Source organism: Amyelois transitella, chromosome 3, assembly GCF_032362555.1.
Source record: "Amyelois transitella isolate CPQ chromosome 3, ilAmyTran1.1, whole genome shotgun sequence".
In the NCBI taxonomy this organism is placed as follows: Eukaryota; Metazoa; Arthropoda; class Insecta; order Lepidoptera; family Pyralidae; genus Amyelois; species Amyelois transitella.
Genome location: NC_083506.1, coordinates 3916122 through 3943316, shown reverse-complemented (window position 1 = coordinate 3943316; position 27195 = coordinate 3916122). Strand labels below are relative to the sequence as shown.

At 37.3% G+C, this 27195-nt stretch overlaps 2 protein-coding genes across 2 annotated transcripts; both read right to left on the bottom strand.

Moving 5' to 3' along the window:
* Nucleotides 1-271: 271 nt before the first annotated feature.
* On the bottom strand, nucleotides 272-9394 carry LOC106133440 (uncharacterized). The gene is made up of 24 exons (XM_060951235.1): nucleotides 9346-9394; nucleotides 8810-8902; nucleotides 8257-8283; nucleotides 7989-8112; nucleotides 7641-7780; nucleotides 6923-6973; nucleotides 6684-6795; nucleotides 6135-6265; nucleotides 5971-6021; nucleotides 5609-5717; nucleotides 5176-5309; nucleotides 4898-4948; nucleotides 4707-4818; nucleotides 4493-4623; nucleotides 4361-4411; nucleotides 3521-4243; nucleotides 3135-3278; nucleotides 2525-2640; nucleotides 2274-2387; nucleotides 1900-1958; nucleotides 1703-1812; nucleotides 1201-1330; nucleotides 973-1063; nucleotides 272-688 (listed from the first exon to the last, which is right to left on the bottom strand). Exons 4-24 carry the CDS (start codon nucleotides 8087-8089, stop codon nucleotides 461-463), a joined length of 2889 nt encoding a protein of 962 aa, XP_060807218.1. The 5' UTR covers nucleotides 8090-8112; nucleotides 8257-8283; nucleotides 8810-8902; nucleotides 9346-9394; the 3' UTR covers nucleotides 272-460.
* LOC132901760 (uncharacterized) lies at nucleotides 8775-27031 on the bottom strand. Its single transcript, XM_060948645.1, has 38 exons — nucleotides 27013-27031; nucleotides 26110-26381; nucleotides 25755-25923; nucleotides 25300-25474; nucleotides 24869-24972; nucleotides 24350-24493; nucleotides 23496-23613; nucleotides 23002-23077; nucleotides 21406-21485; nucleotides 20401-20419; nucleotides 20257-20283; nucleotides 20064-20175; nucleotides 19586-19710; nucleotides 19216-19266; nucleotides 18749-18860; nucleotides 18339-18463; nucleotides 17909-17959; nucleotides 17137-17248; nucleotides 16660-16784; nucleotides 16306-16356; nucleotides 15993-16095; nucleotides 15453-15577; nucleotides 15205-15255; nucleotides 14846-14966; nucleotides 13981-14105; nucleotides 13588-13638; nucleotides 13191-13296; nucleotides 12682-12806; nucleotides 12317-12364; nucleotides 12071-12179; nucleotides 11617-11732; nucleotides 11209-11259; nucleotides 10704-10806; nucleotides 10365-10489; nucleotides 10108-10158; nucleotides 9827-9911; nucleotides 9346-9533; nucleotides 8775-8902 (listed from the first exon to the last, which is right to left on the bottom strand). Exons 2-38 carry the CDS (start codon nucleotides 26171-26173, stop codon nucleotides 8775-8777), a joined length of 3651 nt encoding a protein of 1216 aa, XP_060804628.1. The 5' UTR covers nucleotides 26174-26381; nucleotides 27013-27031.
* Between the last annotated feature and the right edge of the window lie 164 nt (nucleotides 27032-27195).

The following is a 27195-nucleotide window of genomic DNA, read 5'->3' as shown; positions in this document are numbered from 1 at the left end:
AATACAACAATATGTAAAAAATACATCTTCGTAAGACACAACGTCGACTCGATTTGCATAATCACATAAATAAAATACGCTAGCATTAAACCAAAAAAAGTTGCAAGGATTTTGTAAATTGTAAATGTTACAGAATCATGTACAATTTTCACATTAGACCGAATAGTGTATTCAATTCACGACTAATTTATCTTAATAAATACTCGTAGCAAGGATTTTGCAAGTAAAATTTTCATAATAAACCATGTTATAAATTATTTAAATGACAATATCGATTTCGGAAGCGATTTATTTATTCTAGCTTTAAACTCATTGCCACTTTACCAGCGTAGTCAATTCAAACAATCAACTCCCAAAGGATTTCCAATTGCACCACCCTAAACGGATTCCCAATTGTTTGCTCCACATCAGCCCAAAAGGCTTAATTTGTCACCATACCCTCCGAAAAATGTTCGTAAAACTAGTTTGTATTGGACGCAAGTACTAGGAGTTCATAGCAGTTGAATGCGAAGGGTCTCCCGAAGATGACCACGTGGCATCTATAGGAGGGTGCGTGTACGGCGCCGAGGAGGTGGGAACCGCGGTAGTGGACTCTGCCCACGTAGATGCCGGGCGCCACTTTGACGGCGCGAGCGCCTACCTCGCCCGCCCGCCACGCTAGCCATTTCACCTCCGCGTTGCACATTACCTAGAAAGAATTAACGTGACGTGTTTTTTTAAATTATAGGTAGGTACGTTGTTCTGTAAATGAATAATCTGTTAATTTTACGACCATTTTTGAATACCATGGAGTATTTACAAAATGGGCGGAGCGATTTGGGTTCATTGGCATTTGTTGAGCCGCAGCTATAGCAGTACCGTGAAGGCCATAGGGCAAAGCCGATATGCAAGATGCTTTAGAATTTTTTAATGTTGCCTCTCAATCTAAAAAGGATTAAAATTTCAATAAAATCGTTTATATTGGTGACTCACTTGATACTTGGTGTAATGGTGTACGGTCCCATCAGCGTACACTAAACAATAGTGTTTTGAAGGATGCAATGCTGCTGGGAGGACGTTGCACCTACGCAAAAGACAACATATTTAAACAAAATCACGTAAAATTCTAACAAAGGGCGTAGTCGACCACGGTATCGACAAGAAACCAGTCCACAAAACATAGTCGGCACTAGTCTATACGATAATGATAAGACTCGGTACTTGTGCGTAGTCCGCGCGACCCACGTGACCTCCCCGTCGAACACGCCGGCGGCCACCGCGCCGCTGGGCACGGCCCCGCACGCGCTCACCACCCACACGGGCCCGTGCTGCAGCCACGACGGCAACCAATCTGCAAAATTAAATAACGACAACAAAGTTATCTGAATTAATATTATTAAGAGAAAATATTTGTGTTAATTTAATTTTTTTTGTAGCATTTAAACACTACTGGACCGATTTGCCTCCACCGAATTATTCCATTATATTAAATCTAAGGACTCTTTCTAACAGTCGACTGAGCTGTTGATCTAGATTTATGTTTATAAAAAATAAGGTAAAACGATAGATATAATGAAGTTCGGCATCCTCTAACGAAAGATACATACATACATAAAATCACGTCTCCCTTGCGGAGTAGACAGAGTCAACAGTAATGAAGGATTTAGAAGTTTAAACCTATGAGTAAAGATATTATAATAATATGTTTTTTTTTTATAGATACCTGATATAATTGTTTTGTATTTATGTTCCCAGCAAAGTTTCAAATGCGTATTGTATTTTGACCAATCATCAGCATATTCCTCCACTTTTTCCTTAAAGTGATTCCATCGCCTTTAAAAAAGAAATATACTTAAAATAAAAATGTATAAAAGCAATACATACAATTATAAAAAATAAATTAAATAACATTCAACATACATTACTTGAAGTGACACTTCGGACTCAGGAATTTGTTGCAATGTGTCAGTTTCTTTCACCTTGTTAAGAGAAAAATAAAATAAACAAATAGAAACTTAATAAAACAAAAATACTACGGCGGCGTCTACATAAAATATTGTTCCTCATAATAGAAAACCGACCCTTGTACGGTTTTGTTGTTTGTTTTTTTTTGTCGTTCACTGTATCAATCCTGTCAAGCTAATATTACCTATGTGCTTTTATACAAAAACATCTACCAAAGTATAGTACGGTGAGCTCAGGTGATAGCTGTGCCACTTCGCCTTTAATGGTATAGGTGGTAGTCCAGTTATCTCCTGAGCCGTGTGTACCTTAACCAGTAACGAAGCACTTACAACAACGTTCAGCCAATGAGTCCACCTGTTGAACATGTCAATAATGTCCAGCATTTCTCTCTGACACTCCATGTAAATTTCCGTCTTCACTGTAGCCCTTGTTGGTGATACTATCTAAAATTAAAACAAAAAGTGTTGTAACTTAATTCTGTGGATAAATATATACTTATAATTATTATCAATTAAAAAAACTCTACTAACCAATAAAAATAAGCAACAACTAAATCTAGAATTTCCGCAAATGTCTTCACCTGTTTGTCTCGATACCGCAGAGCAAGCCGCAGTGTGAGCTGCCGACTGAAGGTGTTGTATTGTCGCCATTGCAAGGCCTCTTGAGAAACTCTTCGTTGGAATGTTGTCCAGTTGTCTGTTATTTGAATATAGGAAGTATAAAATTTCACGTTACCAAGGTGATTGTTTAGAATGATCAATCCCTTTTCATTTCTAGGTCTATTACGAGTAAAACACGATTCATGCATCATTATCTTTCCCAAATTTAGGGTTAATTTAATATCACAATTTATTCTGTTAAAATTTATGGAGAAATTGCTCATTACGAGCAGTGGACGATCTGCGAGTGGTTATTTTAACTATATACCCTATATAAAATTAACGCTAAAAACATTATCATTCTTTTGAAAATGTCAAACAAATAAATGTTATGACGATGACAACAAGCAGCATTTCAGGTGCTGAAATCGTTAATTTCATTTTAATAATTTATTTATTTATATATTAATGTGCATTTTGTACATCAAGGAATATAAGTATAAAACTTAAAATAAAGAGGAATTCAGTATAAGAGCACTACTCATTTCTAGAGAAATTTCTTCCAGCAGGCCCACTTTTAGTGTTTATTACCTAATGATTCATCGGTTTGGCTCCAAGACAGGGCTCTGTCGATGTTCTCTTGGATCCAGTCGCGCCAGGCCTGTACGTTCCACATCAGGCTGACCATCATGGCGTGCCAGTCGCCCATCTGGTCCGTCGACACAATTGGTGTTCCTGGTAATGTCGGTAAATTCACCTTGTAATTGATCCGATAAACTATTTACAAATGCGCGTAAAAGTAGAGGAAATAATTCAAAACATAAATTAATGAAATACCAAGGCTACGTGGATAGGGTTCGCAGGCAATACGGGTATTTATAGTAACAGCTGCTAGAACAGAATCAATAAGGATATCTACTCAAGTGATGATATTAAAAACTGTGCAAGGTAAATAAAAGCGTTCAAGAATTACTCACGCGAGCTGTAAGTCTGACTCTGTAGATAAGGCGACCCCGACCGCTCCGGAGCTGGAGCTTGTACATTTATGTCGTGTTGCTTTATCTTCGCAAACATCGTCGTCGGCGCTTGGAAGTACGGGCCGCCAGTCTTCTTCGACTTCGGAGAACTACTCGATCCCTGACCAGACGGCGGCGTGTAAAACGACGCACCGGTCGAGTGTTCCGATGTTTCCTGTTCCGGCTCCATTTGAGAGGTGGACGTAGCGGGAGGTTGCGTAAGTTTAGTAGGTTGCGACCGGGTCATCATCACCGGCGGTTTGTCGTGAAGGCTGGTGGAGGACGTGGTAGTTTCGAAGGAGCTCGTGTCGGCGACTTCGCGCGGCAGCTTGGTGGGGCTGGGGGAGCGGTCGTACGACGTGGAGTAGAGGAGATAGGAGGCAGACACTTGGTTGCAGCCGCTGCTCGGGTTTTTCGCGGGGCAGACGTCCTGGCTGGACTTGTTGCCGCGGGCCCTGAGCTTGGGGCACTGCGTGAGGGAGATCTCGAGGCCGGGCGCGAAGGCCTGCGAGCCGCCGGGGCTGACGCGCAGGCGCTGCGCGGGCGCGAGGTCGGCCAGCGCCTGCACCGACACGTGCCGCGAGCACGTGCAGCACGGCCGCGCCACGCGCCGCAGGATCTCGTCGCACCACAGCTCGCACTGCACGAACACGTTCTTCATGCACTTGCACACTTGTATCACCTCTGAAAGAAGAAGCGTTAAACTCTTGTAGGTATTAATAAAATACATATTACGTGAATTGAAAAAAACAACACCATCCTTCGTAGCTCAAATGAACAGTGGCAGTTAATTATACTTACGTGGTTGCAGGAAATGGACAGCAAGATACATTGTAGCATCCTCAATTACATCTGGAAGCAATTCCTTTGATTTTAGTTAAGATTCAATCAATTTGCAAATATTGTAAATTAAACTTTTTTTGGAATTCTTACCATCCATAAGGGACTTATATTTGTCGGGAGTAGCATTACTCATGAGGTTTTTGAACTTGATTTGTATTTTCCTCGCCACAACCGGATCTGCATTAGGCACACTAAGCTGATCTGAATTCTTCCCTCGTAGACTGAAACAATACCAAAGAATATAATATAAAATAGTCAACGTGCTAAAAAATGTTATCGAAATATAATAATAAAAATTTCCTACATAGCTGCACCCTGGTTGTAGGACTTTTGGATAGCTCCATGTCGTAACAAAACTCCTTCGCCAGCTTTCTCCATTTGTTCTATCAGAACCTTCAGGGCTTCCGTCTTTTCACCTTAAAACAATTTTATTTTTTAATAAAGAAAAATAATTTAAACAAAAATAAATGAAAATAATATGTTGGTAAAACTTACCTTGAAGCATGATGTAGGAAACGAGCAGTTTTGTGCACTTTTGGATGACACCTGTTTACGGGTAAGAAAATTGGTCAATATTGGTTCTTGTTAAGCAAAATATTTATAGGGATAAAATATAAACGGATAAAGTTTTATTGATACTAAAGATGTATTTTTTGTGCATTAAAGATATATTTTTGTGAAAATTCAAAGTGCAATTTCTTAATTTTTTTAATGTTACGAGAATATAGTTTTAGATGACGCAATACAAAATCACTTAAATATGATATATTTACCATCCAACACTCCCTTGCTGTAACCCCTGGGCTCCACGTTCGCCATCATAGTCTTCAGTTTTGACTCCGTGGAACTTTGTAGAGAACTGTTCGGCCTTCTTATTTGATCTTCCCAAGTAGTCAATTGGCGGAGACTGACAAATTATTAAAAAAAATATTGAATTTGATACGTCGAAGATGCTTCAGTTCTTGAACACTTATTGGTAAAACTGTACGAAATTTAAACAAGACTATTTTATTAATTATAGTTACAGTTATATTCGTATGTACTCGTACATAATATCTTACTGGCGTTAATGCAAGATTTAAAAAGTTCTTAAAGAACTGTATGTGTTAATCAACTGTTGTGATTAGCTGAAGTAAGTGAGGTGCTCTTTCATAGTAAAATCATAACTCAAAAGCATTTTGGATTCGTTTTCATTTGAGTACTAACTATTTAGCAGCGTCGGAGTATGACTTCGGAATATCTCCTTCAATAAGTAGTGAGTCCCCTCTGGACTCCATTTCGCCCAGCAGAGCCACGTACGCCTCGATCTCTTCATCTGCATACATATATACATTTTATCAGAGGGATCTTTCTCCGAAGAGTAGGGAAAGAGTAGTCTCTGCCTACCACTTGTGGTAAGTGGCCGGATCGTGGCTTTTCATTCCAACCGACGAGCTTCGCGGTTAATATTCTCAACCATACCTTTTGTCCTAAATTTATCCTAGGTAGGTCTACAAACGTGTAGTAGAAACAAAAATTAATGATATGCTTATGTTGTATTATAAAATTATGCTAAATTCAGTTATTACCTGGTTTGGTTACAAGTCCTGATAAATATTCAGCGGCATCCTTTATGTGATCTGTAAGAAAGACGACATCGTTTATAATTTAAGTAGTAGAGTTAAAAGTTCTAAATGTTGTCACATGATTTCTCATTCTGTTTGTAAGATAGGCTTCGGTCACATATTGTTACCTTTCATGGTGGCAGTTAGTTTTCTCGCCATGGACCGACACCGTATCATGTCATCCAGTTTCTTGCCCAGTTGGTAAGCCACTTGGTTGCATGGCTCTTTCGCTTGTAAGGGATCTTTAGCCTTCTTCAATCTGAGCAGAACAAAAGGATGATTAATGAAATCCCAAAAAATCTTCATATATGACTGAAAGTGCCGTGTGGTTTTTGGCACTTTACATTAGGATGTCGTAAAAGGCGACAAAGGGATGGGACAATAAACTTGGGATTCTTTTTTTGGCAATAGGCTAGCAACTTGTCACTATTTGAATCTCAATTCAATCATGAAGCCATTACAGCTGAACGTGACTTTACAGTTTTCGCGTGACTGTTTGCTCTGTCTGGGTAGACAGAGCCAACAGTCGTATGGGATATAGACGTGATTATATGAATGTAGACGGAAACGAATAAGTAATTGGTGCTTTTAAAAATGTTATGCATGCGACGTTGTTTTTGTAACATAAAAAAATTATAAAATTTAAAATAATGGCAAGTGAACTTATAGAAACTCGCCTTTGAGCAGCAAAGAAGAATGTTTCAGCGTTGCCGTCCAAGTCTATTAGTATTTCGTTGCCTTTTCTCTGCATCTCGGATATGAGACCGTCGCGCGCCAGCGCCTTGTAATCTTTGAAATTTTAAAATATTTGAGTAGGTAGCTTTGTGGGATTTCTTATAATTAAAAAGAAAAACATGGTGTAAAATAGAAAAAAAAACGATGTTTCGATATACCATAATACAATAATTCTACTTACTGCTGGACACGAAGTATTCAGAGAGCTGCCTTGATGATTCGATGACGACATCTGCAAATTAAAACGTTTTTGTAAATAATTGTTGCTTACGATATAATACGGGCGTAATAGAATAAAAATCTTAAGCGTATTGATAAATTTTGATCCTATTTAATGAAGGTACGTATTGATGGTTAACGTGAAAATGAAATGCTGAACACAAATGGCAAAGATTTAGGAGAACCCGAGAAACTATGATGGTTAATTATTGAGATACGTCTATGACCGAGAAATAACCGAGAAACAGCCCATGTCGCGAAATAATCATAAAATGACGTCCTCAAAACACTCATAGAAACGGTGTTGAACCGAAATATATTCAAACATGGGTAAATGGCAATAGTCACTATCAAACTGTAGTCATACAGCTGTGATTGATAATAGAACGAGAACCAACCCATGCCGAGAAAAAACAGCACGATAACAGAATCCTAAACACAACTGCAAAACGGCGACCGTTAAGAAACAAACAAAAAATTATTATTTCTCGTCACAACCTTCAACCAAAAAATATTGACACTACTTTAGAAACCGAGAAACTGGGTTGAAGGCATGCATATCAATGACGAATATTGAGAAACACGGTCCAGAAATGTATCAAGATTGGGTAACAGCATAGAATCGGCTTTTGAATTAAATAAAAAATTTCTATTGTTTTGGCTGTGTATAATTTAATTACCTTGCATCGTGTCAGCCATATTGGGAGGAGTAATTTTGCTGACCAAGTTGCTGAGTTTCCTCTCAAACTTCTTATGCAGTCGGTCCGTATCCCCAGACTCCTTCACTGATTTGTCTACCTTCATCGGTGGGTCTTTTAACCTATTAATAAAGTGTCATATTTATCAGAATGACAAAGTTCTTAAAACCATAAATACTTAAGTCCAAGTCACACAATAACGATATGATAATTTATAAATGTGAAAGTTGAAAATTCAAGATTTGTCTTTCTTAATATCCTTGAAAATTTTCGATTTCCTACATTATTCTATAAAAGAGTTGTAATAATGTAGGTATATATCATATTTACCAATCAGAGGCCTGTGAATGAGAAAGCTCAGTAGGTGGTTGTTTGTATAGCGTCTCCCCTCCTTTGGCCTTAAGTTGTTTGTGAAGGATCTCCTGCGCCATACGTCGCTCCGGATCTATTTCGCCTGAATGCAAACGTCGCACTCAAATATCGTGTAAAAAAACTAAAGCTTGCTTAAAAATAATAAAAAAAAAATAAGGATGAAATATACATCATATATTTGTTCTAAAATAATTCTTCTGAAAAATTTGGTCATGAAAATACTTACTGCCACTTCCGCTACCACTGCCTCGACCTAGAAATCAAATTATTGAGTAAGTAGCATTCATCCATCCAATCTACTCGGCAGCCTCACTGGATGCGCATGTCGACAATTTTTACAATATGAGAAATTTTATACAAAGAAGATGTGTGACCTAGTCTAGGCTATAGGCTCAGTTAGGCCTAGGCTATAAGCTATCTATATCGTTTCAATGGAACTGGACGAAATTTAAGGTATTTGACACTTTCAATGGGGCATAGTACAAAGTGGAATTAGCCCACCTGTCTACGGACCTTCCAAACAATCGCAGTATTTATAAACCTTTTGCTGACTCAAACAAATTTTGATTGTAAGGTTTTTTCTGGTATGTCTTGTCAACTAACTCAAAGATGCTATATTACAAAATATAGTATCTTTGAGTTTAGTTCTAGTTTATCTTTTAGTTTAGTATCCCATAACACAAATCTTGAACTTACTTTGGGGCTAGCTGAATTTGAGTATTTTTTCTCATATATACATTTTTTTTATGGCATAGTAGTGTAGTAGTCAAGATTCTTACCGGATCGCGCCAGGGCTTCACGTCTTTTCCTTTCCTCTTCCTCCCTGCGTTTGCGCGCTTCTAAGCTATCTGGACTTCCTCCTGCACCAAAACCTGTATCGTACAGAGATGAACAGGCACTTTTATCACCTGTCTAATGTTACCTGAGTCATAAATACTAATGTGTTATTTGAATGCTTTGTTTCTAAATTTAACTGATCTTAATTTACCTATGTAAAATAAATTGATTAAAATTCTATATTTAGAATTAAGGTGACAAAGGCAGTATGTATGAGAGGAACTAAATGATTTACTTCATATAGACTTTATTATTTGTAGTTAGCCAGTCGGAGGTATTCGTGTCCAACTGGTATCAAAGACTTATGAAATTGAGATTTTTTTTGTAAGGGTATGGAATACTCCCTTAGCAACATGTCAATAATCACTTTGTCTGAATTTCAGTTTCATCAATACGCCATGCAGCTAAATTTTGTGACATTTTGGCCCTGTCTATTCCGCATAGGATAAAATCGTGACATATGTGTATGGTAACAAACCTCCGACCCCGCCTGCCCCTGCGCCCCACGCTCCTGCCCCGCCCGGGCCGCCGCCTGACCCCGCTCCTCCCACCCCTCCGATTCCCCCGGCACCCCCCGCCCCTCCGATTCCACCGGCTCCCCCCGCTGCCCGTATCCGCGCCTCTTCTGCTTCCCGTCTACGACGCTCTTCCTCAGTTTCTGGAGAGCTGCGAGAAATGTGAAAAAGAAGTTATAAATGTACTTTTAAACTTTCGTTGATGACTTTTTCAATTTTCAAAGGTAAAACCAAATTATTGAAATATAAGTTTCGGTTTGTATATTGGGGAAATTAAAGTTTATTAAAAAAAGTTTATTAACTACTAAGTACCTAATAACTTTATTTAATTTCCCTCTAACTTATTAGTTAGAGGCAGAAAATTTCTTAATATGTAGTTGTTAAGTTTAATCTCGTTTTTTACGGAGTAGAACGGGTAAGAACGTAAATTAAAAAAAGAATTACCCAGGTCGTCCTTTTCCTCCTAATCCTGCCAGCATTCCCTTCATTGAGGGATCCATCTCGGCCAACGCTTTAGGATCTAATCCACCTAAAAGTACACAAAATGTTTCATGGCAATCGGTAAAAGATTGTTGCCACCTCACCCGCAATACAAATTTTGTCACGAATCCTCAATATAACTAGTTCAAATAAAAGGGCTTCCATTTGAGTAGAAGAATACTTTAATTCACGACAAAATTTTGCGGGGCGAAAATTTTATCAGAGTTGTCAAAAAGAGAACTCACTTTCATTGGTCGCGACTCCCGCCAAATAGGTCTTCGTGATATCAGCCGTTTCTGAAATATGTGTACATATTAAAGTACTCAGAATAATGAAACAAAATCGACGAAATTTACCATGCTACTAGTGATCAGAACTATATATTTGTATGAAAAAGTTCTCGCTCAAGGTAAGAAGCCACAAAATAAGCAGGTAACAGTAATTACTTATACTGCCGAGCTCAATAGTAAATGTAAAGATTTCCTCAACACCGGCCACTTACCAGACATATTCTTCTGGGCAACAGCCGAGCCTCCAGTCAAATTAAGGGCCTTAATTTTTTCGCCGACCTTTTCTTCGATAAAAGGAGCAGGTCGTTGACCTCCAAAATGTGGCGCATTTCCAATCCTGAAAAATTCCAACTTTGAGGAAACTCTTAATAGTGACGGGCTTTTCATGTCCATGAGTACTTACGCGTATACCAGTGTTACAATTTAGTGAGAATTCTCCCTAAATAATGGTCGAGAACTGAAATAAAAAAAACAGTTATCGAGCTCAGAAAATAATAGCTAGAGAACCGTGTCCACGCGTTCGTGTCTGTGAAATTGTACGATGCACTCACATTTCGGCAGCCTTCTCATGGGTCGCGCTAAACTTGCCAATCGTGAGGAATTCCTTCCCTTTCTCTTTATCCATCGCATCATGAATAACTTGCATTGCTTCTCCTATATAGGAATTTGTTTCAGTTAGTATATGACTTAATAAACAAGGAGATATAATATGAACATACAGTTTAAAAGTATTTTATCATTTCTTTTATTTTCACACTTTGTTCAAGTCTTAGGTAAATATGCACCTAAGAATACTATGACTATCCTTGCCCCAACTTATATGTATAGGTATATAAGGTGATAGATATTATATGCTCTTAGGAAATAATAATGTTTTTAAATTTTAAAAACATATTTATAATAAGGAAAGATTTGTATTTGAAGAATAAACTCAAAATCTACTGGATCAATTTTGACTAAATTTAGGACAAAGATAGACCTTTAGAAGTAATATAGGCTTCTCTAGAAAAGCTAGTTTTAAATATTTATGACATTTTAAAAATGTTTTTTACCCACCTCTTCCTTTTATAATATCAGTCAGATGTGCGGCTCCTTCGTGCGCCGGATCTGGAAAAAGATGTATGCACGTAAATCTAGACAATAAATAACATTATTATCGCATAGAAGTACGTAAAACCATGAACGCCACAATTTTTATCGATAAACTACCTCCACAGATTTTTTTTATTCCAACTCTTTCTAATTGGCCTTACTAGAAAGAGACAAAGAAGTATCGAAAAATTTCGAGGTAATTTAGGAGGAGATATTTTAAATATGTGGCTACTATTAAAATACATGTTAATCATCACATCACCATCCATATTATGTCCTACACGTGGTTTCTCGCCTTTTTTGGACTACGAGAGCATAGTTTACCTCAAGAGCATTTACCATTGTGATTTCTCGTGGGAATAGGTACCGTACCTTTAAGCGCAGCCTTTAGCTTCTGCTCGGGTATGACACCCTCCACCTTGCCGAGCATGGCCTTGCGTTTTGACTCATCGTGGGCTGATGTCACACCTATTGGAGCTTTCATTATTCTGAAAAGTTTGAACAATAATGGAACGGTAAAATATTTTCAAGATTATTATATCTATGTTATATAGTACGTAATGTCTCGGCTCGTAAGTATTGGGCCATAGTCTAGGGTAGGTATAGATTTCGGAATAATATAAGACTATAGAAGTCGTAGGTAATGTAACGTCGCAACTGATGGTTGTAACACTATAAAGTTTTCATATTGCATCTCTGAGAATTGACAGCTTTTATGCAATATTACGACACATGACACCTGCAGTGTTTAAGTACAATATTTATTTTGTCTTTTTTTATTCCAATTGCTATATTTTGGGGAGAGTTATGTGAAAAAGGTACCTACTCATCTCCACCTTCAGTGTACGTCAGTTTGTAAATCCCTTCTTGGCCTACGATGGTGTCGCCCTGCCGGCCCATGAGGTCAGCTAGCACCCGACGTTTCTCCTTATCGGCTGTATATTAAGGAGCTCTATTAATAAAAAATACTATAGGATGAATCTCAAAATCAGTCCCAAGCTTATTCTATCCCATCTTCTTGGCTAGAAGAATAATTTTGTAAATAATTTAAAACATTTAAGTATGTACTTACTTTCCGGAAATGGCGCTGCCAAAAATTTTGAGGCATCATCGACGATCCCTTAAAAGAAATAAAAACTTTTATTACACAAATTTTCACAAATAAGACGAGGTTTTATTACATAAAACAAGCTTTTCTATGGGATTGGGATTTTGCTTTATTACAACTGTTGAATATCTACTTGGAGGTTAGCTGAATTATAAACATATAATAATACATTATTATTACATGTAGTTACTTAGCATAACATTACAAAAACCTATTCTATGGTTTTGACTTATTAGCCAAAACGAATAGGAGAAAGGTGACCTTTTCATTATTATTTTTGATTAATAAGCCAGTCAACTTTTCCACACAAAATCATGGTATATACCTACCTGCCATATGTTTTTCGTGCTCTTTAGCAGGTCGTTTCTCAGTTAATTCCGTCAGTTTACCTCTCACAGATTCATACGCGCCTTTGTCAACTTTGTCATTATGCAAAGATGGAGCATTTTCAATTCTGAAATTATATTGGTATACAAGTTAGAACTGAAACTTTATATTTGAGACTAAATCAGTAAGAATAAAAGTATTAAAATAATAAACTGCTGAACATTAGCGGGCATTATTACGTTCATACAGTGTTACGTCGTTCCATTTATGAAAAACATAGAGTAAATTAGTCAAACCGCTAACCGATTGTTTTCATGGTAAGGGAAAAAAAATGAGTATGACAGCCGGAACTTGCGTTTTAAATTCTTCTAGCACGATCACTGATGTTTACCTATCTATGATCCCAGTACCCACCTGAATTCCTTTTCTAAAACGGTAAGAGTTTTACCCACACCCATTGCAAATTATAGGTAAAATGACTGGCGTACGCCTATAGTGCCATTTGCTTTACCTTCTAGCCCCATCATTGTAAGACTGCTGGTATCCTTGTAACTGTCCCAGGGGAGAATCGCCGCCGTCTTCTCTCATCACTTTTACCAAGTGATCCAACGCCATTCCTATAGATGATTTGCATAGAGTTTAATGTCTCGTTTTTTGTTAGTCACCTAGTTGTTAGTTACCTACGTCACATTCCTGTTTTTACAGTGGGTACCAGTGTACAAAAGGAATTGTACCTAATATAAACTGAGATTTACTTATGTAAAATTGTATTTAAAAGTAACTAGTAAAAAGCTATTTTACTTATTACTTATATGTATAAGTATACTAAATTTACCAACGTATTTTCACTGGTTGAAACTGTGCATGTAAAAATATTACAATTTCACTGAAACTGATTACGATCTTACCCTTTTCCATCCCCACTTTAGCCAAATGTTTCGAAGCGTCACCCATAGTATCTGAAACAATTTTTTTTTATATCTAACAATCATACACACAAAAGAATTTGATCTCGAATAAGATTATTTTAGTATTAGATTATTATTAGTTATTAGTATTAGATTATTTTCCTATAGAACAAGTCAAAAAAAATATATTTTATTGTGTTTTGTAGCATAATCTGTTAAGAACAGTGGTTTTTATGGTAATGTCAGGTTTACAATTAACCTACTAACCACCTGACTGTATCTCCGAAACTTAATTTCATTACAAAGACGTAAAGTTTTGTGAAATATGTTAGGTCAACTCCGTAAAGAATAAAGTCGTGATAACCGCGTATGAAAAATATAAAATATGCATACCTCTCACGTTTTCTGTGACTCCTGGCGATAGTTTGGAGGGGACGCCCCTCCCCATTTCCGCGGAAATCTCATACATTAAGTTATCGCTCTTAGGGTCGTGTTCTAAGGGACCAACGTATTTTAAACTGTAAACAAATATACATACATACATATGGTCACGTCTATATCCCTTGCGGGGTAGAGCCAACAGTCTTGAAAAGACTGAATGGCCACGTTCAGCTATTTGGCTTAATGATAGAATTGAGATTCATATAGTGACAGGTTGCTAGCCCATCGCCTAAAAAAGAATCCCAAAATTGTAAGCCTATCCCTTAGTCGCATTTTACGACATCCATGGGAAAGAGATGGAGTGGCAAAAACAAATATAATTTAAATAAATCAAAACTTTCAACTTTTTGTTAATTCAAAATACAATAGAGCCGGTTTTCGGCTGTCCTGGGAGTTATCGGGTTAAAATGAGCTATGCTGCCTTAGCCGGGCTTTGGTAGAAGGGGTAGGCCCAAAAACCTGGCTTGAAGTCAATGTGCTAATGGTCTTAATACTGAGGAGAGCTGTAAACCGGACAAAGGAGAAAATGAAAGTCAGAAAGAGACCACAGGCCCGAACATACCTAGAGAAGCGAAACCTAGGGTAGCTCATAAAAAGGTGCGTACTCATTATCTTTGTCTGTAAAAGGATTGGCATGGCTTACCTACTTATCAATGTAAAGTCAAAATCATTAAATGGGTAGTGTTTTAATTTGACAAAGTAATGATGCCGAAGGCGTATGCCAAGGAAGCAAGTAGCCTAATTTTTTTTTAAATATAACAGTAGCCAATTCCGGGCCAAAATGAGTTATCAATATTAATTAATGTATTAGTTTTACGTGTCTCCGCCTTCTTTGTAGGTCTGGCCATAGTGCTTGTACTTGAATAGAGGTCTCTTCCCCAAGGACCGAATGACCGCCGCCAAGAAATTCATCGAATATCTTGAACCGCCTATACCACCTACAAATTACATTTGACCCAAATAAGTGTATGTAAGTAACTAATAGTTTAGTTAAGTTTACATTCTTTATGCCTGACTTAAGATGTTTGATTTGCATAATAAAACTAGGAATTTGTATATTATCAAGCAATTTCAGGACAATATTCAACTTTGTTGTGGTTCTAGGTAATACAATTTAGGATCTAGCTTATATAATGGGATATGTTATCAATAGTTTTATAAAAAAAATCAACTTACTTCTTAAAGCCACCACCTGTGACAAGAACTTAGAAGCATCTTGAATAGCCGCTGTAAGGGGAAAGAAATGTATAAAATATTCTATTCATAACATATTATTTATCATTTGGTAAACGTACAAGTGGGGGATCAAACGAAACAAAAAAAGGCGCTTAGAAACATTAAACTTTTCATTCTTACACTTGAATATTGAGATAAACATGTAGTACGAGTAAGATATTGTAAAGCTACGAGTAGGTATTACTTACATTTTGTAGCCAGTGCAAGATTTGGTGGAAATTTGCCCTCCATATCGGTTGTCAACTTTGCTTTTATTTCATTTGAGACATCTTTAATCGGCGAATACGGTACTATAGTGGGAGATGTTTCGATTCTAAAATAAAAATGACAAAAAAATAAATTTCTAATTTTGATTTCGTAAACCAGTAGGTACAAAACAATTATTTATTATATAGAGTGCCGTGTGGTTCCTGGCACCAATACAAAAAAGAATAGGACCACTCCATCTCTTTCCCATGGATGTCGTAAAAGGCTACTAAGGAATAGGCTTACAAACTTGGAATTCTTTTTTAGGCGATGAGTTAGCAACCTGTCACTATTTGAATCTCAATTCTATCATTAAGCCAAATAGCTGAACGTGGCCATTCAGTCTTTATAAAAGACTGTTGGCTCTGTCTACCCCGCAAGGGATATAGACGTGACGATATGTATGTATGTATGTATCATGATAATTCTTTCACCGAATCTGCGGGTGTTATATCTGGGCCGCTAGTAAATAATATTCTTACTCAGTAGCTCCGGTTCCATAAGACAAGCTGAAATTATTTCTTTTAACCAACTCTTTTGGACCAGCCGCCTTCATCATTTTAAGCAAATTTCCCATTGCTAGATCTGCGAAGAAAATAATCACTTTTCACTCTATTCGTTCTTTTTGACTTAGCTAATGGATGGTAAGTAAAAAAGAAAGATATAAGACATAACCTTAGTAAATCGAACCTTAGGAACTATTCACGAACGTTGAAAAGGCTAATGGCTAATAACTGAATAACATATGCTTGAAAATATTTGAGAATAGCTCCAACGGTTGGTATAATATCTTACCCCTGTCACGAACAAACGCAGATAAGTAATTAGCGCATCTGTCGACAACCTCTGAAAAACAAATTATTACATTATTTTTAGTCTTACGTAATAACAATTAAATAGAATAGGCTCATAATATCAAATAAATACCTTAAGTGAATGTTGTGTTATTTAATTACGGAATAGTGTTATTTTCTAACCTAGGTCCCAGTAGGTCTGTGGCAGGGAACAAATTCATTCATGATTTTATATTTTACATAAATGGTTTTATCAAAGTTAGTAGGTATACAATTAATATTAACGAAAATATTTGTATTACAAAGAAAATAAATTGTCTAAAATAAAAAAAGAAATGCTGTGTTTTATTCTTACCGTCCATATCCCTTTTTAGATTCTTTGGAGTGGAGACGTCAACTGCCTTGTGCAATGCCTCCTTGAACATAGGCGCTGTTGTTGGGTCCGGATTGCTCACGGTCAAACCGGGGGCTGATTTCAAGCTAAATCAAACATTAATTGCATTTCAAAATTGTAATTTTTCACGAGCTAATTTATTGAAGAAACTTAGCCTGGCGGAAGATTTTCCCTTTGGTGGCGGTAGAGCCAAAATAAGGCTCCCGCTACAAAACGTTGATCATGCACAATTAATTTTACTAAAAATAAACTGCATAATTATGAGTAGACTATTTTGTGAGCCGGAGGAGAAGGCCAGGATTTTACAAATATGTAATCAGCATCTGATTGGTTGTGAATAATTTTTAATGTATACCTAAGTTTGTGGTAATTCACGCTAACAAATAGGCTAACTACTATATTAAAGTAGAAAAAAAAACATATGTATGTAATACTAACGTGTATGCTGTCTCAAAGCAATATGCCAATGGAGGATGATTGGGGGTGAACGGTTCGGTTCCCAAATGCTCTAATGTGTCAATGAGAAGGTCAAAGGCTGGTCCGCGCTCGTCTGAAATAGTATTTTAAGCTATTACTTTGTATAGGTACTCATGAAACTAATGCTTTCATTGGCGTATCTACAGAAACATTCTGGGGTTACCTGATTTTAATTATTGATTTTATTATTTCCATACAATATTTAACCTTATTTATTTCCATACAAACATTAACTTCCAAAAAGCTTGATTTTTGAAAAAGCATCCTTTTTAGAACACGGGGTTTTAACTAAATGCATACTAAATTTCATTCGAATCGGTCCAGCGGTTTAGCTGTGAAAGTGGAACAGACAGACGGACAGATTTTCATAATTTTAATATGGATTCCATATTATACAAAATACAATGTTAATGGTGCAACAAGCGGACTTAGTGCTTACAGCATTATTAAACAGTCTTTATTACTTGATGGTAACCAAATTATTCCGTGGTGGATACCACTCTCCTCCGTTGGTAAAACTTAATATGAAGTCTTCCCGATCACAGAGTCTAAGTGCAAAATGTCAAACAAAGCGAAAGTTCTAATGAGCAATCTGCCTAGCTAGCTAATCACCCATGTAGCAAACGTCGAACTATTAAGAGGTCTATGAAACAAAATGCCTATTTATGGAATATTGGTATGTAAAAGCTGTTGTGTTGTTCGTTAGCCAAAAACTACTAGTGGTTTTACTTACTTTCGTCTACCGCCTGCTCAGACAAATACTTTGAACAGAGATCCACAGTATCTGTAAGGTGAAATTATGTTAAGTAATAAATACTTAGGCCCTTATTTTGTTTCACAAATTCGTTTTCTTTTTAACAATTAGTTACTTAACCATTTTGAGGCTGATATTAGCTCTTGATATAGCGCTTATTACGTATACCTACCAAAAATCATCAAAATCAAATTGTTACTAACAAAAATACAAGACAAAAATACAAGATGATAATCCTCTTTTAGCTAATGGGCTAGCAACCTGTCTCTATTTGAATCCAATTCTATCATTAAGCCAAATAGCTGAACGTGGCCTATCAGTCTTTTCAAGACTGTTGATCTGTCTACCCCACAAGGGATATAGACGTGACCATATGTATGTATGTATGTAAAAGATATTAGTATGTTACCTGCCATTTCAGCCTTCAGTTCGGGCGGCGTGGTGCTCTCCACAGTCTTCGTCAGGGAAGCGTGTATCGCTTGAGACAGGTTGGGCTCATCGTGATCCGTTTCAAGACCCTTGGCCTTTTGAAGGCTGTTTAAAGACATTTAGTCATTAATAAAACTTCAAAGATAGGGTGATAGCTCCACTGCTTCACTTCCTACGCCGTAAGAGCGCATACGATAGATATGATAACTGCACATAACTCATTTATAAATGTTCAGAGTAGGATTTGAACCGGTGTATTATGGTATTTTAAGACATTGTATTCGTTTAACCACTAAAGCCAGTTACAACTTTAAAAATCTATCTCGACGTATTGGTAATTATACATTTTATAAGATTTACTTATTTATTATATTTATAAAAGTATCTCACTCAGCCGCAGCAGCGCCGTAAGTGCGTTTAGCTTTCCCTTGCTCAAATAGTTTCTCATTGGGCTTCTTCTTCATAGCTTCTATTAGCAACCGGAATGCAGGGCCTTTATCCTCTGTAATTAAAATAAAGTGGCGTACCTAATTAATTAAAATGTTGTATCATAACAATACGACTACAAAACTATCAAACAGATTTTTATAAAATCCTATCACAAAACACGAGGTGACTCCGTCGTCCTGACATCAGTCTTCAGCAAACTTTGCATTCGGAATAATCCATATTTTCTGAATATGCAGGTTTACTAAAGGTTGGTACATACATGACCGTGGTACATACATGACCGTGGTAGCATTCCAATATGGGCAATATATAATACCTTGACTGCTAGACTGCGAGCGACTAGGAGACCGTCTGATTTGTAATATGTTGTTGATATTTCTTGTATTGTCATTGTATTACATACTTACTATTATATTCTGCATTTTGCGCTAAGTAATTCCCGCATATGTTAACCATCTCTGAAAAAAAACAGACGGCAGAATTGAACTTATTTGTTTAAAAGTTAATCTTATAAGAATATTTTTGTTAGTCAAAAAATTATAATAGCAACAAAAGTGTGTCAGCAATATGCTTCGTCAAACAATTTAAGGAATCGTTTAAGTTACACATTCATAGGAACCTATTTACCTACTTATACCTACATATCATCACGATGGAATTGAGACTGAAATGACAGGTAGTTAGTCCAGCTGACACACACTACGTTTTTTTTCGCTATCATACCAGCATGCAAGACTTAGTTTAAGTCATACCAAAATATATAATGACAATGAAAACCTTTCATATTTGATGCCAATTTGCTCGGTGTGTTAGACTTTACGACTTCCGCCAGGTCCGTATGTAACTTTTCAGCTAGAGTCGTATCAATATCTGGGGCTTCGAAATTGGTTGCTTGTTTTAATCTGAAAGGATAACGATTTCTCAACTGTTCCTCGCACTGACCTTTGGGGCTTTAACTGAAAATTTGTGTATTAGTGTATTGCATTATCCTCAAGGGTAATAATTTTATCTTTAGCCTTATTTTGCTACTGCAGAGCAACCATGCGTATCTATACTTAAAAAATAGAATTTTGTGTTTGTTTATAACGAATAAACTTAAAATAAGACAGAAGGGAATGAGAATTTAGGTTTCACGACGTTTAATATTTAGTATATTTGAGTCATTTACACCTTTTTTTGAAAAGTTGGTCTAAATTTATGCGACTGTATAGTGTGTGTTTGTAGCGACAAATAGAAGTTCTATGTATCGTCATACTCATCAGCTCCTTCTTCGTAAGTCTGCGTGAACTTTCCGTGGGTCAAAAGCTCCGCATTCCCTTTCTTTTCCATCGAATCAGTGAGAATCATAAAAGCTTCCAACATTTCACCTGATCAAAAAATAATAATTGAAGTTTCTAATTAATTAAAATATGTATATATAAAAAAAAATAAGATCATGTTTCACTTACCAGAAAACTTGAGATATGCCGGTGACGCTGCAACAAATAATTTGTTGATTGTTTTTACGACTGAATGACATGAATTATATTGTACTATGATACGAGTATAGATATACAAAAAACAAACTACAAATCTGCAAAAGTTATACTTACGTCCTTTGAGAAGTCCTCCCTGAAACAGATAATAATTAATTTAAAGACAATTAAGTTATTTACCAAAAGTTCAAAATATCAAACCTTTCTTCAATCTCCAATCTTGTACAAAATGAACACGCTAATACACTTTTCGGAAAATATACGAAAGTAAAGCCATTAAAATGGAGCAAATGAAGAAAGGTTTTTTTCATTATGAAGACAAATAGTTACCTTTGTCTGACGGCGTGTTCACTTGTACGAGATAGGAAAATAAAAAACATTGATAAAGTTACATATTTTACTTTATTTTTTTTATTATATACTTCTTAAAATAAATCATTGTTAACATCATAATTGGCACACTACAAAAACTTTGTCAGTAAGTGGGAATTTTGATAAATTTCTTTGTTGTAAAAAAATTCAGGTGATTGCAGTAGACTGAGGTTTGCTTTTGTTTAGGACTGTGTCATAGTTGTCTATCATCCAATTAAGGTCCGGCATGAAGATAATCTTAATTGATAATATGCAGCTACCGTTATCCTATGAAAAATAGTAAAAACAAAGTTAAAAACTTATCTCGCAAGTTTTGAGAGTTAATTACAACCATATCTAGTTTTTTACAAATTGTATCGTAAGGTCGTAGACCTTGCTTTCGTAGCAAGCTTACGAAAAGTAAAGCGGGTTCGTAGACCTCGTAACTAGGCTCGTAGACGTTCGTAGACGTTACCACGAAGCTTTGGAAAGGTAAGGCGGATTCACAAACCTTGCTACGAGGCTTACATAAATAAGGTGGGTTCGTTGACCTTGCTACGAGGTCTGAAAACGTAAAGCAGATTCGTAGACATTGCTATGCGGTTAACGAAAAGTAAGGTGAGTTCGTAACCTTCGTCATAACTTGTAACGATGTTTTTGCATTAAGGAAAAATCGTAGAATCTATTTCAGACAGAACCAGTTACTTGATCTAATTTCAATCATATTGGCAGTATATCCACTTTAATAGTGTTAAAAGGTATTGCACTTACTTCGCCCATCATATTGAGAAAGTCGTCGGCGAATCCTGCGTCGCCATAGCCGCCGCCTGCGGCATCTGCTTCCATTACATCTTCAAATAAGCAAGAAAAGTGTAAAATTTTACATCAATTTAATTATTACATACATATATTGAATTTAATTTGTATATTTCATGTAAGTGCATCTCTTAATATTAAAGACGAGAAAAACTACCCACTTTATAGTAAAAAAAAACAACTTCTCATTTTAAACACACTTTTACATACATAAGTATATCGTATACATAAACATCCCTTACAGGGTAGACAGTGCCAACATTTTCAATAAGACTGAAAAGCCACGTTCAGCTGGCTTTACGATAGAATAGACAACCTAGCGCCACTTAACGATCCGCCCAGTTTTTAGCTGGAAAATGGTAAATGGAAAATGGTATACATTTAGATAATGACAAAAATTATATTATTACAAACATAGCATTAAGTGTACTAACATATTGTGAGTCCAAGTTAGTCGAATAAATAATTCTTCATCCATTCATTTATTGACATGGCCGACTAAATCGCTAAATACTTCTTCAAGAATCGTCCAACCACATCGTGATATGGCCAATATAGCTTTCGGGCGACGGAATGTACGGCCCGACCGATACTTACCATTTACTGTTTGCTTAAATTGCTTGCCGATGCTTTCGGTGTGACAGCCGGAGTGGTAAGGGGCGTGGGGCCCGGCGTGGGGTTCGGCGTGTCGTTGGGGGTCGCCGTGGGGCTCGTGCCTCCCGAAGTGGTGGTGGGGGTCCCAGCGGCGTCAGGAGCCACCTCCGGCCTCTTGTCATCAGCATGACTCCGTTCCACTTCTTCACATGGATAAAAATAGAAGTAGCTAGGTAAGAGAATGCCTTACGAAGCCCATTTTGTTGTTTGTAGTAGTCTAGACATACAGAAAGACTTTTGTATAATGTTTATTTTCTCATTTAAGTTTATTAATAAAAACATTAATAATTATTTCATTGAAAGTCTCTAATAATTTTTTTGCAAATTTAAAATGGTAGTCAAACACTGCTAAATGGACTTCGTGCGAACTTCTGTGACGTACCTTAAACCACCGCATACAGCCTCTGAGAAAAATGGGGTGACTGTCTAACTACGGTGTTTTGAAATTCATGACAATTGTTCACCGTTTTCGAGTGACCCCATTTTCCTCAGACAAATTTTCTAATTTTACATATCTAGATACTAATCGACAAAACTTTATTTCATGAAGAAGTCTGATAGGGCTTTTGAACAATGGTCATAATTTGAGACCCTTACCTTAAATATGATGGACCAATATCTTAATTCGCGATGTGGAATCAAAGCACACCAATCAAATTTTTCCACGGTTTTGTACAGTTAAAATTATTTAAATTTCGTTTAACCGTTTTGATCATGGACAACAATTTAACTTGATGTTAGTTTTTCTAATTTCATTTTGGTCATTCACCAACCTTCTGAAATTCCCTCAGTCCCTCTATTGTCGTATCTGAAATTCTTAGTCTAGTCCGCAACGCTGTTTTTTCTTGCTTTCAAACAGTATAGGACAATTATTTATGGGTTAAGTTACCCACTTACCGTCATCTTCGTCGAAGTCCATCATGAGCATGCGATCATCAGACTCTGCCAGTATTTCATCGATCCAAACTGCAACCTGAAAATTCAATAATTACATTACATACATACAAAGGATGACGAATTATCGCAAAATTAAAGCAAATAGGTACTAAGTATATGATTATCCAATTCATACAAAATAATGAAATTGTGTAACAGAGCCATATCCGTATAGGATATTGGCAATACAAGGACTCAACATTTTTGAAACTGCCAGTGAACTACTTGTATTACTTAACAGGCAACAGATAGTTCTAAATTAACTAGCGACCCGCCCCGGCTTCGCACGGGTGCAAAATTATAAATGTTATTATACATAAAAACCTTCCTCTTGAATCACTCTACCTGTTACAAAAAACCGCATCAAAATCCGTTGCGTAATTTTAAAGATTTAAGCATACAGACAAACAGACTAAAATAGCGACTTTGTTTTATACTATGTAGTGATAACTTACTTTGTCGGCCATCTCCATCATGAATCTAGCTTTAGGATGGGTGTTCCTGCGGGATGGAGGCTTCGTGTGCATGCAGCCGCATAGCTCGCCCAAAATTATGTTCGACAGTCTTAGCATTCTGTTCAAACCATTTCAAGGATTTACTCGTGTCAATTATTATTTTTAAATTAACAAATCATATACCCAATGCTTCCTTCAATTCAACAAATAGTTTTGGTAAAATTAAGAGAATGCAAGGTTAGATATGTATAACGACATAGTAGCCTTGAGTTACATGAAAAAAACTTTCATAGGATGAAAAACCTGCCCTAAAGATGAATACATCTAGATGGTTTAAACTCGCGTCTTAGAAAATTGTTCAATTATTGCCCACAAAAACCCATGCACTTTACCTATACAAGTGTCAGTGAGTTTCTAGCTATTACAAGACTCTAAGACTAACCGAAGAACTCATTCCATTTGATATTAAAATCCATATTTATATTATATAAATGTTTAACTATGTTAGTGTGTTTGTTTGTCAACCCTTCATGTCAAAACCACTCAACCGATCTCCATGAAATATTGCATACATTTAGTGTAATACGAAGAAGAACATAGCGTTCGCGCAGTCGGAGCGGCGTGCGAATGCTAGTACCTAACAATAAACACTTGTTCTAGGCAATAGGCTAGTATCCTGTCACTATTTGAACTTCAATTCCATCATAAAGCCAAGCCACACAGGGGAATCCGGCCTTTCAGTCTTGCGAGTCTGTTAACTCTGTCTACCCCGTAAGGAATAAGAACGTGATCACTGAGGCTGTAAAGATACTGCATTGATGTGTTATATAAATAAATAGAATATGTATAGTCACTTGTCGGCAAGGGCGTATCGTCCGGGCCTTGCCAGCCGCTGTTGGATGCCCCGGGCGAACGCCACGGTGGCGTTGCGCGCCCAAACGAAACGTTTGTCTGCGCATATCGCCAAAACGTCCTTCTTGATCTGGTTCACACGGATCCTTAGGAAAATAAACTACCTACTATTACTTAGTGGGTACTAATTGTATGTACAATATTTGTCATTTGGATTTAGAAAACAAAAAATGCCTTATAATTTCATGATGATTTCTTGTACTTTCGTGGTCAAACCTACAGTTTTATAAATTCACAAAAATAATAAGGTACGTTTTTTTTCAGTTGATGAGTTGTGGTGACTTTTGAATTCGCCAAAAATGGCAACATCACATCGCGCAAACACACGATAAGTATCTACTTAAAAAAGGTTCTTCGAAAAGCAAATAAATATTATGTCTGTACATATTACTTTCAAATATACCTTATTATCTAATTATCGAATTTCTACAAAATTTGAATCTATTGAAATTATTACTCACGCAGCATTCCTCTTCCTTGTCTTTTTAAGGTTGATGAAATACTCGTAGGCTTGATCTGGCTTGAAAGGCTCGTCAGCATCCAGCATCGCGCGCAGACGAGCGATCTGAACACGATTAATTTAGATTTGTTTGTGGATTCGATTACCAGCACAAAGATATAATGACCTCCTTCTTAAGTATTGTATGAGGTTCTGGATGTGTCGTGTGTGACGCAAATTATGCGCAGTATTTAAGAAGATGAACATGAAAAACACCGTCACCCTGGTCTTCACTGCTAAAGTCTCTCTTGTAGGAATTCACAGTCAAGCTTGACTGATTTTTAAGAAATTTGGAATGGAGCAGATGAGCTTACCCTGAGATGATGAAATATAGCGGTTACATTCTTTTCGGTCCAAGTGCTAGTAACAGAGTACAATATAAAGTATACGCACCGTCTCCGCAGGTAAAGTATGAGCGTGTTCTCTCCACAGGTAGATGATGGACCGTCGCGGGGGCTTCGACATGTACTCCAGCCTGTCCGTCAGCACGGCCCCGTGGCGGCGCAGGCAGCGGGCGTGAGCTCGCATTGCCGCCCGCGACAACTTCACGTCGGTGGCTTTTGGACCCCTACAAAAAAGTGAAAAGCACGCATGTTACTTCAAACTGTTTAATACGCAGGTAGCATCCCCTTTGTAACATGATAACTTCCGAGGATTTAGTGCTATTTTGTTGCTCTCCAACCGGTTGGTCTGAAAGACTCAATGCTGTTGCTGACAACGGGCGCGATAACTAAGTACACGTCTGCGGCTTGGACCCCTAAAATTATAAACAGTAGGTACGCATAGGTATGTATATTGCTCAACTACGATAACCAGAAATAATAATTTCCATATATATATTTCGATACCTGGGTCTAGCAGGTCTTGGTGGAGGGCGCACCGGTTTCCTTGGCAGTGACTTGTGCATGACGCGAAGGTCCCGGCCAGCGACGATGGCGTCGGCCACCGACGCGGGCGCAGGCTCCGTCGCGTACGGCGGGTAAGGTGGAAACGACGTCGCTGGCGCAGCGGGCGTCGCTGCAAGCCGACAAATGCATTTCTAACTTACTTTATGTAACTACCTACTATAATTTTTCATAGTCGTCCTTAAGACAGGCGGCGCGTCAGCACCCTGTGCGTAAAGAATTTTGCTTTACGAAGACAACCTCCTTTTTTACTGGGTTAAACTCGAGTGAGCGTATTAATTTAATAATAAGTAGTTACCTTCCCCAGCTAGCGAAGCAGGCATTTCGCTTGCAGCGAATTCCGAAGGCGTTGCAGAAGTCATTGTGATTCTTTTTTATCAACTCGAAACAGTCCTAAGCAAATCTTATCTATTTTATTCGATCGACGTTGCCGATACCATTTTGAAGAATGACATATTGTATGTGAAAGAATAGTTCTTATATGTCATGTTACAAAAGTCGGCAGCCAGTTACTTCAGAAAATTGAGCGTCGGTGGTCAAGCGTAGGTACTGACTCGTTTTTGTATCCCACTGCAACCAAGTAAGAATGTGTCTTTTCCAAGTTACATACCTAAGTACATTTGAATGCTAAACGCCGATAACGAGATAACATCCTATGGTAATCTGTATATCTAATAATGTACAGTCAATGGCAGACAAACATGACCCCCATACAAATCGAATCTGTCAGGGAGTCAGGTTTCTCAGTCGATGACTGTACTTACTAATACTACCTACTTACATAATAGACATTACAGGACCCAGTTGTCCTTTCTATGGATGATTTGACCTCAACAACTTCCAAGATGATATTATCATTAACTCCCATCCCATTTGGTCCGCCCCATTTGACGTTTACAAGGCACGTCTTTTTTCTTTCTAGGTTATGACCCCCATAATCACGGTATTCATAGAAGCAATTTAACTAATTTCAGTTAAAGATCAGATATTCACAAACGTTGACAAGTCTTGTTCATTCTCTCATTTTAGCGTGTTCTCTGTTGCACCCTACACCACCACGTATCAGGCTCAACAAAATCTCACTCTATTTTGTTTGTGGTTACTCCATTAGGTAGGTATACCTATATTAATCTGGGTGGGGGGTTAATCTTTAAGTCCCGCGAGAGGGAAAGCATAAGGCAGGCAAGAACAGGCATATTACCTTGTGAACGTTCGGATATAAAATAAACGCGCAGTGGGGTTAATAATACATTTCGATAAGGTAAGGATACCTATAATTATTTTCTCTATCTAATCGCTTCTCTCCGATAGCTCCTGATAAAGACATGGCCTTTACATGATATAGCACATGAGTAGCTGTAGCTCCTGTGATTAGTACAATTCT

Excerpts from the sequence above, each read along its gene's own strand:
- LOC106133440 (XM_060951235.1), bottom strand. The coding sequence starts at position 8,089 with ATGGCGCAGGAGATCCTTCACAAACAACTTAAGGCCAAAGGAGGGGAG. Across the intron at positions 5,718-5,970 it reads AGGACTTGTAACCAAACCAG|ATGAAGAGATCGAGGCGTAC; the intron begins GTAATAACTGAA and ends ATATGTATGCAG. Across the intron at positions 1,331-1,702 it reads ATACAAAACAATTATATCAG|ATTGGTTGCCGTCGTGGCTG; the intron begins GTATCTATAAAA and ends TTAATTTTGCAG.
- LOC132901760 (XM_060948645.1), bottom strand. The coding sequence starts at position 26,173 with ATGACTTCTGCAACGCCTTCGGAATTCGCTGCAAGCGAAATGCCTGCT. Across the intron at positions 18,464-18,748 it reads TACGGCGCTGCTGCGGCTGA|CCTTCAAAAGGCCAAGGGTC; the intron begins GTGAGATACTTT and ends GTCTTTAAACAG. Across the intron at positions 11,733-12,070 it reads TACACTGAAGGTGGAGATGA|AATAATGAAAGCTCCAATAG; the intron begins GTAGGTACCTTT and ends CAAACTTTTCAG.